The sequence below is a fragment of the Gossypium arboreum genome, chromosome 11, assembly GCF_025698485.1.
Source record: "Gossypium arboreum isolate Shixiya-1 chromosome 11, ASM2569848v2, whole genome shotgun sequence".
Lineage (NCBI taxonomy): Eukaryota > Viridiplantae > Streptophyta > Magnoliopsida > Malvales > Malvaceae > Gossypium > Gossypium arboreum.
Genome location: NC_069080.1, coordinates 116,645,500 through 116,662,851, shown reverse-complemented (window position 1 = coordinate 116,662,851; position 17,352 = coordinate 116,645,500). Strand labels below are relative to the sequence as shown.

Below are 17,352 nucleotides of genomic sequence, written 5' to 3'. Positions count from 1 at the left end.
ACTTTCTTGTTCCAGGTGTTTGCTTGTTATAAAATCGAGTATTAAAAACAACTTTACAATATTACCAACTTTCATTTACTATAAAATCTAGTTGGACTGCCACGTAGGGTTATCGTTAGGGAGATAACAGAACTTAACGGAAGATTAATCACTTCGTAACAAAATAATAACATAAGTGGCTAAAACGTAACATTTCAAACATAATAACTAAAATGTTACTTGAGACAAACAAAAATAACTATTTTTGTAGTTTACCTTAACTAAACTCGGATTTCATATGAACCATCATGTTCAATTTATGTTTGTCAACAAAACAGAAAAGAAAACATGTTGAGTTGATGATCTCAAATGAACTGTTCGCTACCAGTCAACTTGAACCCCTTAAAATTTCTTTCTATAGATTATAAACCAATAATCCTACATATTATCAACTTTAAACTTAAGAATTTTATGTTCCAATTCACATTATATTACACATGTTGGGGCTCAAATTTGATATCTCCAAATTATACACATGCATAATATGGGAAAAGAATTATTTAATAAATATATTTATTAACAATTCATATACAAGCTAAATAAAGCTTTGATTGAAAGGATAAAGTTTAATATTTAAAACTTAGTGTTAAATATTAACATTGTGAATTTTGTTGATTTATAAAAGACAATATTCTCATAGTAATATAATTTACTTTGTAAAAGGAATAACTTTTATTTTTATTGATGTTAAGTTGAATCGTGACATCAACCCAACCAAAAATTTTAACATTGCATTGTTAAAACATTTATTTCTTTTTATGAATATATATGATAAAATAAATTAATCTACCTTCTAACAATAATCGATTGAATCAAACAACCTAAACCCGCACAGATTTAAGAGTAAAGTAAATAATTAACTAATAAACCACACATTTCCCACTTTCAACAGGTTTACTTTTAGGTACAGTCCTTGGAGAAATGATATTTGTATTCTTACCGGATTTTTTATGCATTTGTATAAATTTAAAGATCCTTTGGGATTGGTTTGAGGGGTTGATGGTACTTGTGTGAACAAATTTGTGGAGACTGGGGACAGCATGTAGAATTGGTAAAAGAATTTTTCTATGGGGGTTTTCAGCATCCTGTCCCTCGAATTTATGCTCCAAAATTGGTGCTTCAGCTTGCATGCTCAGATGCCAAGGTTTATAACATTGACAAGTTGTTCTAAAACTGAATCACGAGGACAGACTAAAATGCCAAATCTTTTAGCCGTCAAATGCTGTATACGCACCAGTGATAGCATATGAAGCCAGGGTTTCAGAGCACCCATGGATATCACAGTAATGGGTGAAAACAAACAAACATCAACCATTTCTAGATCATATTCAACAGCAGTGATATCACAATAGCATGCATCAATGGGAAAAGAAAGATTGAAGTTGAACATATGAATGATAGCAGCTTGAGAAACCTTCAAAGATATTCCAGGCTCAGAAATTCAATTTATCATCATAGCATGGTACACTGCTGATATACTGTATGAAATAGAAAGAAAAGGAATTGACAGTATACATTAATCTCCATACGTTTTCAGTTTCATAAATCTCACACTAACTTTGATTTTGGTATTAAATAAGTGTACAAGTAATTTTACCCCCAGTCATTCCATGAAATTCTGGTAATGAAGTTCAATGAGCAAAATGGTTAGCAAAATTTAATGCCTACATGTTGGTATACCATGGAATGGCAGAATGCAAATGCTATGTTGAAGATCTCTCTGCTCTAACCAGGTGGACAGCAAGCTGTTTGCGAACATGTAAGGAAATCAAATAGGTAACTGATGGCAGAAAACTTGACCGACTACCTCATACCGGCAGGCCAAGTATCAAAAGGCCTGTCCTGCCTACCCGGGGTTGAATAAGTATACAGTCTCCATTGGCCTAAAGTATGAGCGGCTCCTCAAATCCCTTCCCCTGTCCGTTGCAAAACTCTTTGAAGCTCGTCTGCCATTCCTTGCAATAAAACAGGTTTCTGAAGGATTGCATTCATTCCTATTTGTAGGCATCTCTCCCGCACATGATCCTCAGCACTAGCTGTCAAGGCTATAATCAATGGCCAATTACGGCTGCGAAACTTACGGATCCGCATTGCCACTTCGAATCCGTCCATTTCAGGCATATGAAGATCCAAAACAACAATCCTGAAAGAATTTTCAGCATGACTTACTGCACTAAGGCATTCAAAGCCAGAAGAAACAGCTGTCACTTCACAACCCAGCTTTTCTAGCAGCTTCTTGGTCACAGTCCTGTTTATATCATCGTCATCAGCTAGTAGAACTCGTAGACCTCTGAACCTGGAGTAGGAATTTGATCGCTCAGAGTTTCCAGCTGCGAACATGGTTCTTTGGACATATGACTGGATTTGAAACCTGAGAAGAAGTGTCATACTCTGTGCAAAGCCCACAGAGTTTGTTGATATCCAGACATTACCTTGCATCATCTGCATACACCCAACAAATCATCTACAATTAATACAAGTAATGCAAAGGTCATCATACTTCTATTTACGTAGAAGGAAAGAATGGTTAAAGGACAACAGGTAGAGACAGACAAACACATTATTAACATAAAGAATCAGAAAACAGCTTCAAGCACATCAGCGTAGCTCAAAGAACAATCCCTTTCAAAATTTCTATATACCCTACCATTGACATTAAACTATTTCAAAGAATTGTTATATAAATCCCTTTTCTCTATATATGGTGTCAATATTGTCAAATGGCATCAGTCAACTAAAAGGAAAGTATGCTCTATTTTCTGTTAATAGAAAGTCTAAGTTTAGTCCTTAAAAATATGATTGAATGCTAAAGATATCCACAATTGAATTCTTGAGACCACATTATAACTCTAGCTGACCCTAGAGAAAGCTTAAAGGCAAAAGCTACTATTTCACTTGATTTTCTGTATCCAATCCAGACCTTTTAGAGTTACCTAAACCAAATGAAGGGAGCTTGATGAAACAAACAACTTACCGCAACGGCTCTGAGCAAACAGCTCAAGACACTAAATGTACAGAACTTGAAAATCAATTGCACAAACAGCTTAAAAGGCTAAAAGCAGTTGCCACATTCATACAAGAGTTTTTATACTGTCTTTGCCATGTCCGCAAATCATGTCCCATGAAAGACTTGGGGATCAAAATGAAAAATGCAGTAAAATAGCTGGAAATCTTTCACATCTCTTGAAAGATTTCAGCAACAAATGATCATACACAGGCAACACAAATAATCTATTAATTTCATCTCATTGGATGCATGGTTACTTCAAACTCCATGCAAAATGCAGTGGTAGCCAAATCAAGGTATAAAATCAAGAATAGAAAATAGAAAAAGGACTCTAATATTCACCTGCACAAGCTTTTTACACATCGTAAAGTTCAAGCTCTCCTTGATTTCATCCTTATTCCGCTTCTCACCAGAGAAATTTTTGGTTGAGACTGATGCATCAGCCACAGAACTCCCCCCACGAATATCAATTTCAATCTTTAAGTGCAGGTAATTATCTTGTGTGCTTGATCTCCATACATTTATTTTGTCCTTATCCTGGCTACCAACATCCTGTAGAACCCGGAATAAGACCGTTTCTCCTCCACTATTGATGTCCAGTAGATAGCCAACCATATGCAAAATCACTTGAAAAGTCCTCCTCTCATCACCAATCACTTGGTCAGGCAAAGAGCTCTGAACACCAACTTCAAAATCAAAGCCTTTATAGACAGATAAACATTTGGCAAGGCAACAAGCTTCTTTAATCATGGAATGTAAGCTAAAAGGCCTCATATCTAGCAGGAACCTTCCATTATCTTTCGCTGAAATCTCCATCACGTCATTTATCAAAGTTGAAAGGACGCTGCTTGTTTTAACCAATGTGTCAACAATAGTCTTCTGCTTGAAGTTCATGTTCTCATCTTGAAACACTGAAAGTAAGCCTAAAATTGAGTGCATTGGTCTCTTCATACCATTACTCATTACTTTCTGAAAAGAGTTCCTTGCTTGGCTGGCCATCATTGCATTCTTTCTTTCCTGCTGCAATACATGATTTTGCTGACTCAATTTTTCTCTCATTCGTTGAGATTCTTCAAGAACTGCAGCATGGGATAGAGCTACAGCTACCTGATCAGCAACCACTTCAACAATCTCCATTTCTGGATAGCTCCAATTCCTTGAGTTCGCGCTTGGAAGAACCAATACCAGAATGGCATAGCAAGTCTCCACCAATTCTGGTGTTCCCCCTTTAAAATTATAACCTTGAAGCATTGGCATCCTGATTGCTGCAACAGCACCTGCCTCTTCTGATCCAGTACCACTTGCTAGCCCAAGTGCAGAGTCTGGTCTCAGGATTCTCACTCCTTCACTCCCCTTTATCTCCTTCACATCAGGATCACTCATCGGAATAGACTGGTGAAAACTACTCCTTGAAGAACTTGCTTTCAACTCATGAGTCAAGTTCATATGCGTTCCATTCTCATTTGGCATCCACACGGCACAGTTGATCAAATCCAGGGTCTTAGAAAGCTCAACCAAAGTGGTGTACAATATGGTATGCTTATCCAAGGATTTCCTGATTTCCTGTGTTAACATACGAACATGAGAACTGGCTTCCTTCTTCCTTTTCATCATGTCCACCTCTTGATCTAACTCCAATACATTTTGCCTCAAGAAAATCTCCCTCACTTTTATTTTGAGCAAGAGAGGTATCAGAGTTAATAGTGTTATAGCAGTGGCACATGAGACAAGGGCGGTGAGCAATTTGGCAATGGTGAGAGACAGCATCAATTGGAATGAGTGGGGACCATAATAAGTCCATCCATTGAGAAGATGAGTCAATCCACAAAGCACTATAAAGGCTATGAACTGAACAAGGACCCATTTGAAGGGGACGTTCGAACAACTAATGAAGTAAAGCAGTTCAATAGGTATCGAAAAATAAGCCACAGCAATGAAGAAATCACTCACCTTCTGGCACTCTAAAATGCTATGTACACTCCAAAGACCCTCATCATCACAATTACAACTCGCTAACTCATTATCTGTGCCAGAAACCAAGACCACAAAAAGAGAAATCAACAAGCCAAGAGCTACTGCTCTTAACATTGCCCCCTCAGGTGACTACCAGTTCAATCCATACAAGGAAAATGTCAAACTTCCCACACCCCCAATATATAAAATTTAGTACTCAACCAAATATAGTAAAGGCAACTCCTTTAACTACAACTTAAAGCTTTAGTACTCATTTCCTGAAGCCAATTCCTTTGCAAACACAATAAAATCCCATATGCCACAATCCAAGATCTAAAACTACACAGCTTCTTCTATGTAAGCAAGTAACATCATTTTCCTAGATTTCAAGATCTAAAACACCCCCACCTGCTCTAAACTCAAGAATTTCCTTTCTGTTCAGCCCCTACGATCAAGAAGTAGTTATTGAAAGTCCTCCAAGATTTTATTATATAGCCACAAGGAAAAAGAAGAAAGAAATCGAGAAAAAAAAAAGATGATCTTTTTATACACTTGCGACTTTCTTCAATTGAATAACAAAAACTTCGAGGGAACCAACAACAAGAATCAAAGGTCAACCTTTTTGTTAACCTCTCTCAAAAGCAAGATGGAAATAACAAGGAAAAAGAATCAAAGAGCAAAGTTAAAAAGAACAAACCTTTGGCAGAAAAAAAAGCACTACCAATCTCAATCAACACCAATATTATATATATAGCTTTCAACTTCCCAAGTGAAAATAACCACTACCCATTTTACCAAATCTGCACTTTTCCCCAAATCCAATCAAGAAAATATCAAATACCCCACCTTTTTTTTTTTTACTTTTTCTTTTTCTTTTTCAGCAAGATCAAAAAAATGAACACTCTAAAAAAAAGGTCTTGTTTAGAGAAACCCCTTAGCAGATGGTTTTAAGACTGAAAAAATAAAATCTCTCTCTCGGCACTTTAGATTGAAAGAAATGTTTAGAAAAACCGACTTGAAGGACAAGGACACAGTAAGAGAGAGGACTTGTCTTAAAGTTAATTAAAGAAAATACTAGCAACAACCAAGAAAAACACAACCCCAAAAAGAAAAAAAGAAATGAAAGGAGCTTAAAAAAGTAAGGGACCCCCACAAAGACCAAAGTTCTATGTTAAGAGAACCTAGACACCCTTTCTTCCCCAGTCACATAATAAAATCATTATTTTTAGATTTTTTTTTAATCACTAGTATTGTATAATACTTAATTGTTGAGATTTTTTTTTAAATGTGTCACTTGTATCAAACACATGCTAAAATAATCTTATTTTTATTATAGTACTTTTTTATTAAAATATATATAATTTACTTAACTTCCAAGAAAGATTTAAAATATATCTTATAATGTCAACTATTTGTGTACTTACGTTTTATTATCGGATTTACGGTGAAATTTCAAAAAGTAAATTTCATTTGATATTTTGAAGAACTTCACTAGAAACAAAGAAAGGGATAAAGAATAAGAACAGTATATGTATTTTTTTTCCTATGTATATTCCTTAATTTTATTCTTAAATTTGATCGTCCGGTAAGATTTGATCAAGCGATGAATAACGTTGGATGATTTAGTGACATGTCAATATTGACAGTTGGAGCTTTATTGGTGAGGGCAGTTATTGATGAGAGTTAGAGAGACACAGCGGATTAACTCAGAGCGAGTTAGAAGATGGAACACTAAGCACGTGGCGCACGTGAGGCTGATGTAAGCGTGAATTGATTTTCTTTGATACAACTTAGTATGTATAAAAAATCTATAATTGGATATTTTTTAGATCTAAAACACACCTAACATTTTATTATTATTATTTTTGATAAAAAATAAATTAGACCATGTCCAAATATACAGGCTTAACATCTTCTATCATTATTTATTATGAACTGATGGATATCATTCTCCAATAAATTTTACACCAAGTGAGATGGATCTTCAAAGATAACCGAGCATTAACTCTACTTTCATCCAATTTAACTAAATGATCTACAGCTTTATTATGATCTCTCTGAATATATTGAATTTTAACTTGTCAATCCTTAAAATACCAATAACTGCTACTAGTGTCACGGACTTAGGATTCTTGCCTCACAATCCGTGCGGCCTTAGGCAGTTTCTTACTCTAAAAAAACGCCTAAGTCAGCCTAACTTCCACAAAAGAAGGATTCAACAGAATTCTTCCCAAAACACAACTCAAAGCCAAACAAGATGAAAGAAGAATGAGACAAGAACAAGCCAAGGAAAATAAGAACACAAGGGAGAGAGAAATTTGAGTGAATGCTCTCAAGAATTCTTATTGTTCAAAACTCAAGTGCTTTACAATGAGGGAAGAGGTCTCTATTTATAGTTGAGCCTCTCCAAATCCAACAGGACAAAATCAAATACATTAACGGCTATGATTAAAGGGTATCTACAATCAAATCTCTAAGAATATAAAATCATATCTTCTAAGATTACATATCTTCTAAGATTACATATCTTAGATAAGATATGTAATCTTATAAAATAATATTTTATAAGATTACATATCATATCTAAGATCTTTAAGATTATAAAATCATATCTTTTAAAATCATGTTTCCATATTTGTCTAACTTGTAGATGGGTCTTCAATCTCTTCAAGCAACGGACCAATTCGATTGGGCCAAATGACCTCCTTCCTTCTTGATGGGTTACGCAGATGTGTCATGGTTGCGGACTCCCATGCGCAACCCATGACACTAGAACATTAATATTACTGCTTCTGCATTTAATTTTTATTAATTTGAAGCCATTGGACTTTTCTTTTGGCCAACAATTTCCTTTTTTATTCCTGCAATTTTTTACTATTTTGATGATTTTATTTTTTTGAAAAAAAGATACATGCATAAAATCGAACAATAACCAAAGACCAACTTTAGGGAAAAAATCTTAATTTAAAAATAGATTATTTCTTATACTTTGGTAAAATTAAAGATTTAAAGTCATTATTTTAAAACTAATTTTTTTATATTTACACTTCACAAGTTGATTAGATTACTTTTATATGACCTATATATAGTTGATGAAAAATAAATATGATAAATATTGATGAAAATTACTAATTGTATTAATAATTGAACTAGAAGATGATTAAATAAAAAAATTAACTTTTGATGCACAAAACTAAATCTTGAGTTTTGTCAAACTACAGGCATTAATTACATATTTAAACTTAAAAAATGAATTCAGCTATTAAAATTTTACCCATCCGAATCTTACAATTACTAAATAAAATTCTAGGGGGGATTTTCTTTTTTTTCCTTTACATAGGAAAGTGAAAATAAGAATCTATCTCCTTATATATATTGGGAAAAAAAATAGAGTTGCTGTGGAAAACATATATTTATTAATATAAGACCTAAATCCTGCCGAACCCAACCATGCCATATACACCAGTATAGCACTTTTTTATTTTAGAAAAAGATCATACCCATATGACACCTTCCCATATAACATATTTTATTTAAGAAAAACCCTACCCATAAACACCTTTCCGTATTAAAAAAAGAAAGAGAGAGAGAGAGGAGGCCTGCATGCATGCATCAATTATTGGAAAAAATATGCTTACTTAAATGCTCTTCGTTAGCACATTTTATTCAATAAAAAAAGGGGGAGGGGGGTTTATTAAGGTGATCAAATCAAGTTAGAGGGGTAATCCTCCATGGCATGCTGCAATCTGCAGTTAAAAATGTCTAAGCAAACCAGAAAATTTTTAGACATAGTTAAGGGATGAAACATAGAGAATCCAGACTAATGTTCTATAAATGAAACAATAAAAATAAATAAATAAATTAGGCAATTGTTTGGTCCCAGAATCTGCATTACATTGCATAAGTCAACTTAAAGATTTGTTTGTTTACTTTGAAACAAACCCCTCTTTCTTTTTCATACCCCTTTACAAGAACCTGTCAAAGCACAATTATTACATTCACATGCACCGAATGATCTCAGTTTGAGGTAAAATTCACACGAGACAAAATCCCAATATCCAACACAATGATTAAGAATGGGGAAGAGAAAAAAATTATTAAATGTAGTTGTTCTTGCAAGATCAATTGACTTGGGTGCATGAATATGATGAGAAGTACACCACAATTCCCAGTAAATTTTCAAAAATATCTTCTATAATCATGGGAACCACAACTTAATTAGAAGGGCTTTCAACAATCAGTAATTTCAAAGACTAAATGCACAACTGTTATGTTTTATCACTACAGTGTCCCCTCATACCCCAAACAGTGAGGATTTATAACACAATGCAATAAAATTATCAGCAGCAATACCATAGAAAGCATTTCAACAACTAAACAAAGGACTAGGATTTTTTTTCACAAGCCATCTCCTTACTTTATGGTGCATAATCTAATCAGCATCAACTAACGAAAGAGTATCAGGCCAACCTGTACAGGTATATCATATTACACTCCGGGTGCAAGGGCCAAGGAGAGTTGTTTCTATTCGCTCTTGTAAAAAGCTGTAACTTAAATACACCTACGACAAAAGATGCTTCATTGACAAAACAAATATCTAATCTCCCTTCTAATCATAGTCCCCATTTTCTGGCGATTGATGAGCTCCATGACCTGTCTTTCCTGCAATAGATATTTAGCTTCAGTATTTCCTACCGCATGAGTGTAAGCGTGCATGCATATATGCATGTGCAAGACTCTAACCTGTCAACTCAAAACCAGTTCTATCATCTAGACCAGTCCTCCAATCTGTTGGCCGAGGTGCTAAATGCAGGCCCTGTGGTTGCATCAAGAAATGACTTCCTCCAAAACTTTGATGATCATCATTTCCATCAATTGGGTTTCTTCCTGAAGCTTCAAAAGCTGGGCGAAAGCCAATATTAGATACTGAAGTTCCTGCAACTGGCGATGGCAACTTGCTGCCAGAGGCATCACCTTTTACATTAGCACTACCATCCTTCTTGTTGTCAACCATAAATGTACCAACAATTACCTGTAGATGCAATAAATTATCGTCTCTTCAACATAAAATAAAGGACAATAACACCTACTTCAAGAGAAGAATCCGCAAGCTCTCTTTCTTATTTCCTTTCATGCCAACACCAAGCATAAAATTCCATCATATACAGATAGCTTAAACAAGTTTTATTCATATCAATTGTACATTTTTTATTTTAATTCACATGTTTATTTTGCTTAATCAATAATGGATACAAGTATCCCCTGCTAACGAATTAGGCTCAAATACCCCCTTTTTTTCCCTAAATTAAATAATAACAAGACTAATACCTGGACCGGGCCAGCGGCCTTCAGAGGTCCACCAACTCCTCCTCCAATAATCTGGCCATCTGCACTTGATAGACATACACTGAGCCCGCCAGTCCTCCCGCCAATTTCAGTCCGAACATAAGATCCAGAGAGTGAAATGATCTCAAACCGGCCCTGATATCATCACCCAGGAAAGAAATCATATTTTTGGTAGTACTAAAAATGTTATTCTAGTTATCCAAAAAATAAAAAGATCAGCACGTTTCCACAAGTTCTCTCAGTGATACGAGCAATGACAAAGTGGTAAAGGAAACCAATAATGACGTAAGGATATGAACCTTTTAGGTATATTGGCATTACAATGGCATCATATTAAATTGTTTCCATATCTCATACATGAAAACATTTACCTGTTACTAAGTAACATGGCATAGCTAAGGTATGTCTGACATTAGAAATTGTATACATACTTATAATCAGCTGACGCAAACAACAGATTCTAACCGCTTGGTTTATTTTCGTTTCTCCGACTAGGAGAATGATTTGTTATAAGCAACCCAATATTACTGGACTAGTGCCCTAAGGAAGCATAGGTCTAAGCTTCCAGTAACACTTGAACTTATATAGCATTCTTTAGACCATTATTTAGATTGTATAAATTTCTTTTAAGTAAAAAGCTAGGCTATTCTTTTTTTGTTGACAAGTAACAACAGATTTCCTAAACCATTTTAGATCATAGAACCTAATCCTCTCCCAGCATTTAGAAGTAACTCAGGTTTTACTAACAAAACTTTATTTATATTCTTATAAGTGTTATTATTATTATTTTTGAAATGAAGTTCCAATTTAAAGATCCCAGAAGAATAAACAAGGAGTTATCTAGTTTGTATAAAATAATTATAACAAAAGGGGAGAAACAAGTGGTTACCTCATAAGCAATGTTACCACCTGATGTTGCTGGCTGGCGGAGGGATGCATTAGAGATTGTACCAGACGCAGACAATATACATAATTCTCGCTTGCTTTGTTGCATGAATAGCATTATTTTTTGGCCCACATCCTATTTGGATCCATATATCATGTCAAGAAGGGAACAAAATAACTTGATTTACATATAGAAACAATACTGCATCTTGACCTAGCACAGTTAATATAACACTATAAGACTACTGTTGTAAATGAAATTCATAAATATTAAAATAGAAAAATCTACTCTCATGGCACTGTTTCAGGCACAAAACCACTACATTTAACACCAACAATAGCAAGCGGGGCACAAATGAATAAGGGACTCTTTCACAAAGGTGGCAGATGGAATGTGCAGCAACATCCCATTACCGGCAAAAACATTAGGAAAAGAAAAAAAAAAAATGGCATAACTCAACTTGCCAAAAACTAAAAGATGTTAACTGAATGTAACCACCATATATTGCCATTCCTATGTTGGATCAGTTATCAGATGAGTGAAGACACATACTGGTGCTTCATCTCAATCATTTCTAAGAGAGAGAGAAAGAGAACTGAAAGAACTCAATCCCTTTTCCTCCTTTCCTCTCTTCTTGAGATAACAAATTACCAAATCCAATTTAATAAGTATGCTTGATCAAAAGACTAGTATACTTTTTCAACGTAAAAGGACTCATTTATCCTCTTCATAGGAAAAATGATCGAGAAAATCAATGCAGAAAGGGGGGGAAAAGGGCCATGTCTTAAAATTATTGCATATGCAAAATGCCTTAACTGCCATCCCCTTATAACTATCAAGTATAAACAGGAAAATCCAAATAAAAAATGAAACATAACAGGAAGTATCACAAATATCCTCAGGATTCATGAAACTTTCCACACTGGCTATATTGGCTTCAACTTGCTTGTAGTAAAACACCACAACCTTGAAAGTTTTTAAGGATTTCATATCAGAAACAGAAAGTCGCACACAAAACTTTCTCATAACAGACTTTTGCCATTGATGATTTTACAAATTTCTCTTCTTTGACAATTTAGTCCTTTACTAAAGCACTGCTATTCTGAACTTGAAATATGTTATTATCAATAGATGAGGCAAAATCAATGGGACATTTTATAAATCGAACCATGCCTCAAAACCTTGCTTCAAGGTATGAAAAAAATGTAAAACTACACCAAATTCTTTAACAAAAAAGGAGAGCACAGCTTTTGGAAACAATTAGACAATGCAGGAAAATAGTTCCAACAGATTATATAAATTCAAAAGCACCAGGATTGGTATGCATGAATATCTGTGACTCAAGGACTCAAGGATGTGTAGAACTGACTATCTAAAATATTAAAAAAACTTGTAAAAGTAATAAGCATCATACCTCTCCTGCAACTACATTGATAACATGTGGAGTAAAACCTTGACCAGCATTGCCTGCACCAATTAGAAAGAAGCAGGAATAAGAATTAAGCATCTAATTGAAACTCAGAACCAACTAGAAGCAAATGATAACTAAACCTACTAAAGAACCAAAGTACCAGACATCACACAGCCACGAGAAACATACAATGTATGTGGGGGTAAAAGCACATTCATAAATGAAACAAAACGAAAGTTTGATTCATATAAATGATATTCTAGGAGAGGGTTAACTAAAAATATGCATTCATCTGTCCTAATTCAACATTGCACAATTCTTGAAAAGGTGTACGCCAGAACAGTCATCTGGTGTATTGATGAATTTGACATAAAAATAACAGACACAAGGTTACCATCCAAATTGAAGAACAAAAGAAAAAGGCTCATTCCCAGTTTCCTACTGACAACAGGAAAAAGGAAATTTTCTTTTTCTCTATTATTCATGTGACTCAAAGATTGATTTTTCTCTTTCCTTTTCTCTATTAGTCCCATATTTTTTTTCTTATTTAACCAATCTGCTCAGTCTATGGCACTATCCACCACCAGTAACTAGCAATCAACATGTAGAACACACAACTCAACTGTGATCTGGATTTTGGTTATGAAACCAAAGCTACATAGATACATGTAGATATACCATCTTCTAGCCAAAAGCAAACCCGTGGAGCTTCGAAAAATAAATCAAAGCAACCATGCAAGTCAGTTTTGCAGTTATAAGTTAAACAAAAAAGGCTCCTCGCAAAGGAACAGAAAAAAAGGAATACAGAAGAATGAACTGCCACCAAGTAATGTGGAAATCTAAAATCAGGTTTGCACATAATGAAAAAATGTCCTCCAAATGGATTGAATTTTTTTTCTTTTTTTCTTTTTCCCCACACAAATAAAGGTTTTAAAAGAAATGCAAATCTGCCCAAAAATGCAGCAAAAATTATCAGAAATTTCAAAAATATTACAACCAAAAACAGATACGGAACAAAATAAATAAGCCAAAGGAAATTATAAAGACAATGACCATACACAAATAGAGAAACCTATAGGTAACCGTAAGCTAAAAGTTCTTTAAAATTAGAAGTTGTCAATTAAACAACTAAAAATAAATTTGTAGATGGGGAAGCGGGGTTCACCCCAAACAACCAAACAGAGGGCAAAGGATCATAATTTAAAACATCAAAAAAATTCTTAATAAATTTCAAAAAATTTGCAATAAGCTCCCCAGAAATGATTAAACTGGCAAAACGATAGACGAAAGTAGAAAATATTTTTCAAAAAGCACACACACCTAGAGCAAACAAAGGCAACGATTCGTAAACAATGCACCCAAAACACACGCAAATTCAAAAAATTTGCAACACAAGCACTCCCAAAACCATCAAATGCACGAATAGGAACCACAAAGAAAGTAATTTTCGTTAACAAGAAAAAACCCAACCACAGCAAACAAGCATTCGCTTCTCACGTAATGCACCAAAAAGTAATCCCAATTCCAGCAAATTTGCAACAAAAGGTTCTCGAATTTCACCAAAAAAGCACCGGAAGAAGAAATTTTGATTTTTTTTCCAAAAACACCTAGAGAGTATATAAAGCTAATGGTGTCCCATCGCATGCACCAAAAGCCTCTCAACTTTCAATAATTTTGCAACTCCCAAACCCAAAACCATCAAATTCACCAAAAAGGATACACCAAAAGTAATAAACCTTTTACCTAAAGCAACCAACTGAGATTTCCTAGAAGACCCGGAAAGCGAAGCACCGGCGCCACCAAGAGCCAACTGCTGCAGCTGCTGATGTTCTCTCCTTTCCTTAGAGGTCGATGACGCCGTTTTCTTAGCGGCCATCGCCTGTTCCGGGGTGCCATACTTCCTAGGCCTCCCTCTCTTCCGCCTCGCAGGCTCCAGGGGTGACATCACCGCCGAAGGCACGGAGTGAGGGTATACCATGTGGTGGGAACCTCCACTCTCGTTTGGCGGCAGAAGGCCATTAGTCGGTGACGGAGTGGTGTTGACAGTGGTGGAGGTGTTGGTGGTGAAGTAGTGTTGTTGGGCTTCATTGCGTTCCATTGGTTTTTCAATATTTTTGAGGTTTTAGAGAGAGAAAGAGGAAAATCTCTGCAGATTTTTTTATTTTTTATTATTTTTAGTTTATAATTTGTTTTTGTTTTTTTGTTTTAGGTTTTTTTATTTATTTTAATCTGGGGTCGTGTAAGCTGAGCCGTTGGATGAAAGTTACGAAGGTAAGATGATTGACTTTTGATATTTGACTGTTCAAAAGATGTCTTGATAAACGGATTAGTTTATTTTGTTTTTAGGGTTTTAGAGGCTTTCCCCTAAGATCCAATAATATTATATACGACAATAATATATTTAAATATATAAATATTCTAAAATTATATAACATAAAATTTCAATACTATACTGTGGTAATATCGAATTTAAAATACACATCTACCTTTAAAATAACAAAAATAAATAATAAAACATCAATTTAAAACTAATAACAATAATATATGTACGAAATTAAAATTAAAAATAGTTTAAATTATGAATAAAAAATTTTAAATGGGTAAATACATCAAAATAAATAATTAAATACACTATAATTGTTTATTATAGCGTTGTTATTTTCATAAGTTGATATCGAATTAATTAAGTAACACCAACTTAATCAATGACATTATTAATCTGAAAATTCTATCACACATATATGTAATATATACTAACAATGTGGGTGAAACAATTTCTACAATAACATTGAAATGTATAAAAAGAATTAAAATAAAACTTTGGTTAAATTTGTAAAGAAATTATTTTAAAAGTGTTGGTGGTATGAGTCTAAATCAAATCATAAGTAAATTTTTATTAATTTTATTTAAAAATAAAAAGATAAAAGTACCTCGCAATAACATAATATATTTATACATCAAAGGGTATTTTATAATTCTTTTAATCAAGTTAAAACCCAATTAAAAGTTAACTCAACATCATAAAAATACAATCAACATCATAAAATATACAATAAAATGTTAGAATATTTTTTGACTAATATCACAGTTGAAAAAAAATGCTTATATATCATACCCCAATTTTTATTTAGGTAATTAGTGTGATTTGGTTGACAAGACAATTTGTGTAGTGCATGTTTTTGCCAAACACAAACTTTTCGTCAATCATTTCATTTTCTTCTTAAATCGTGGTTGTTGGATTTAAATAGTAACAAACTTTAGGCTATTAGATTGTAGGTAGCTTTTATTTTGTATAATTAAAATAGAAAAGCTATTATTATGATTTTTTTAGTGCAGTACTTTTAATTATAAGGTATTTTTTATTTATCACAAAATTTTCAATAATTTCGTAAAGGAAAACACACAATTTAAATACTTTATCAGTTTTTCCAGTAAAACACTTCTAGTTAGAAGTATTTTTCAAATACCATGTGCTTGTGTAATCTTGTCCAATTATTTCTAACATTTTAATTTAAGTCTCATATCCAATTTTAGTGGTTGGTTATAAATTGGAGATGATACATAATTCATCTTGTAACAATCTGATTTTTAATTGTATCGAATAATATGATTTGAAATCTCATCTATAAATATTAAATAGAGATATTTAAGGAGTTAGTATAAAAATATATTAAAATTTGGTTAAGTAATAGCGAAAATGTGGTTAATTAAGGCTTAGGAACTAAATTGTACAAGTTTAATCGCTATAAATTTTAATTAGGAAAAAGCTCGGGGGCTTAAATAACAATTATCCAAGGAACTAAAATGGCTAATAGACCAATTTTAAGTAGATGATAGTCGGATGTGATGTTGATTGTCACTAAATTAAATTAATTAAGGATTTATGTTTAATCGAGCATGACTAAAGTAATTAATTATGTTTAATTAAAATTAATCTAATTATATAAGTAAAATTAGTAGGAAAAAGATGAAAAAGTCATCATCTATTTGATATTCGACCAAGATTTTAAGTAAGTCCTCATCCATTTTTCTTTGATTTTATAGATTTTTTTTCATGGGAGCTTGATTAAGCTAACCCATGTATCAATTTATTCAATTAGTGAGATTTTGATAAGTTTCCATTGTTGAGAATTGAATGAATTAGGTGTAAAATTGATAGAAATTAAGCTTAGATTATAAAAATGACTAAACTATAAAGCTTAAACAATCTTGATTGTTAGATTTGTTATATTATGGACCAAATTAAATAAAATGCAAACCTGTTATGAAATTGTGGTAAGAATAGAAAGTAGAAGGTCCTTAATGAGTAAATGTGAAATCGGATTTTAATCAAAAGCTTGAGATCGAAAGTTATCTTTGTCTCGAGTTTAGGGACTAAATTGAATAAATTGTAAAATATGCATGACTTTGTGTTTGAATGTAAATTGATGGAAATTGATATTATTTATTATGTTGTGTATCGTACGTAGCTAACGTCGACGCGAAACCTTCGAGAGGGAAATGAAAAACCAGAGTTGTCGACGAGTGACTCAGAAACTCTAGTTTGTACTTTTTTTTATTTGGGATAGAAATATTTGCTTGTATATGTATGTTTATTGAATGATTGATCATTGAAGTGAGTATATAGTGATAATATGAATTGTTTTGATTGAGTTTGATATGGAATATCTATATAGAGGACTAAAATGAATAAAATGGGAAATAACATGA

At 33.4% G+C, this 17,352-nt stretch overlaps 2 protein-coding genes across 4 annotated transcripts; both read right to left on the bottom strand.

Annotated features, from left to right (window-relative positions):
• Window positions 1-1,569: 1,569 nt before the first annotated feature.
• On the bottom strand, window positions 1,570-6,226 carry LOC108473782 (protein EIN4). Of its 3 annotated transcripts, none has more exons than XM_053020795.1 (3): window positions 5,697-6,226; window positions 3,389-5,444; window positions 1,570-2,481 (listed from the first exon to the last, which is right to left on the bottom strand). In XM_053020795.1, the coding sequence occupies exons 2-3, from the start codon at window positions 5,132-5,134 to the stop codon at window positions 1,942-1,944; spliced, it is 2,286 nt and encodes a 761-aa protein (XP_052876755.1). In that variant the 5' UTR covers window positions 5,135-5,444; window positions 5,697-6,226; the 3' UTR covers window positions 1,570-1,941.
• Window positions 6,227-9,164: 2,938 nt separating this feature from the next.
• On the bottom strand, window positions 9,165-14,855 carry LOC108470461 (AT-hook motif nuclear-localized protein 14). Its single transcript, XM_017771778.2, has 6 exons — window positions 14,386-14,855; window positions 12,646-12,698; window positions 11,235-11,366; window positions 10,328-10,480; window positions 9,743-10,031; window positions 9,165-9,661 (listed from the first exon to the last, which is right to left on the bottom strand). The coding sequence occupies exons 1-6, from the start codon at window positions 14,738-14,740 to the stop codon at window positions 9,609-9,611; spliced, it is 1,035 nt and encodes a 344-aa protein (XP_017627267.1). The 5' UTR covers window positions 14,741-14,855; the 3' UTR covers window positions 9,165-9,608.
• Window positions 14,856-17,352: the final 2,497 nt, after the last annotated feature.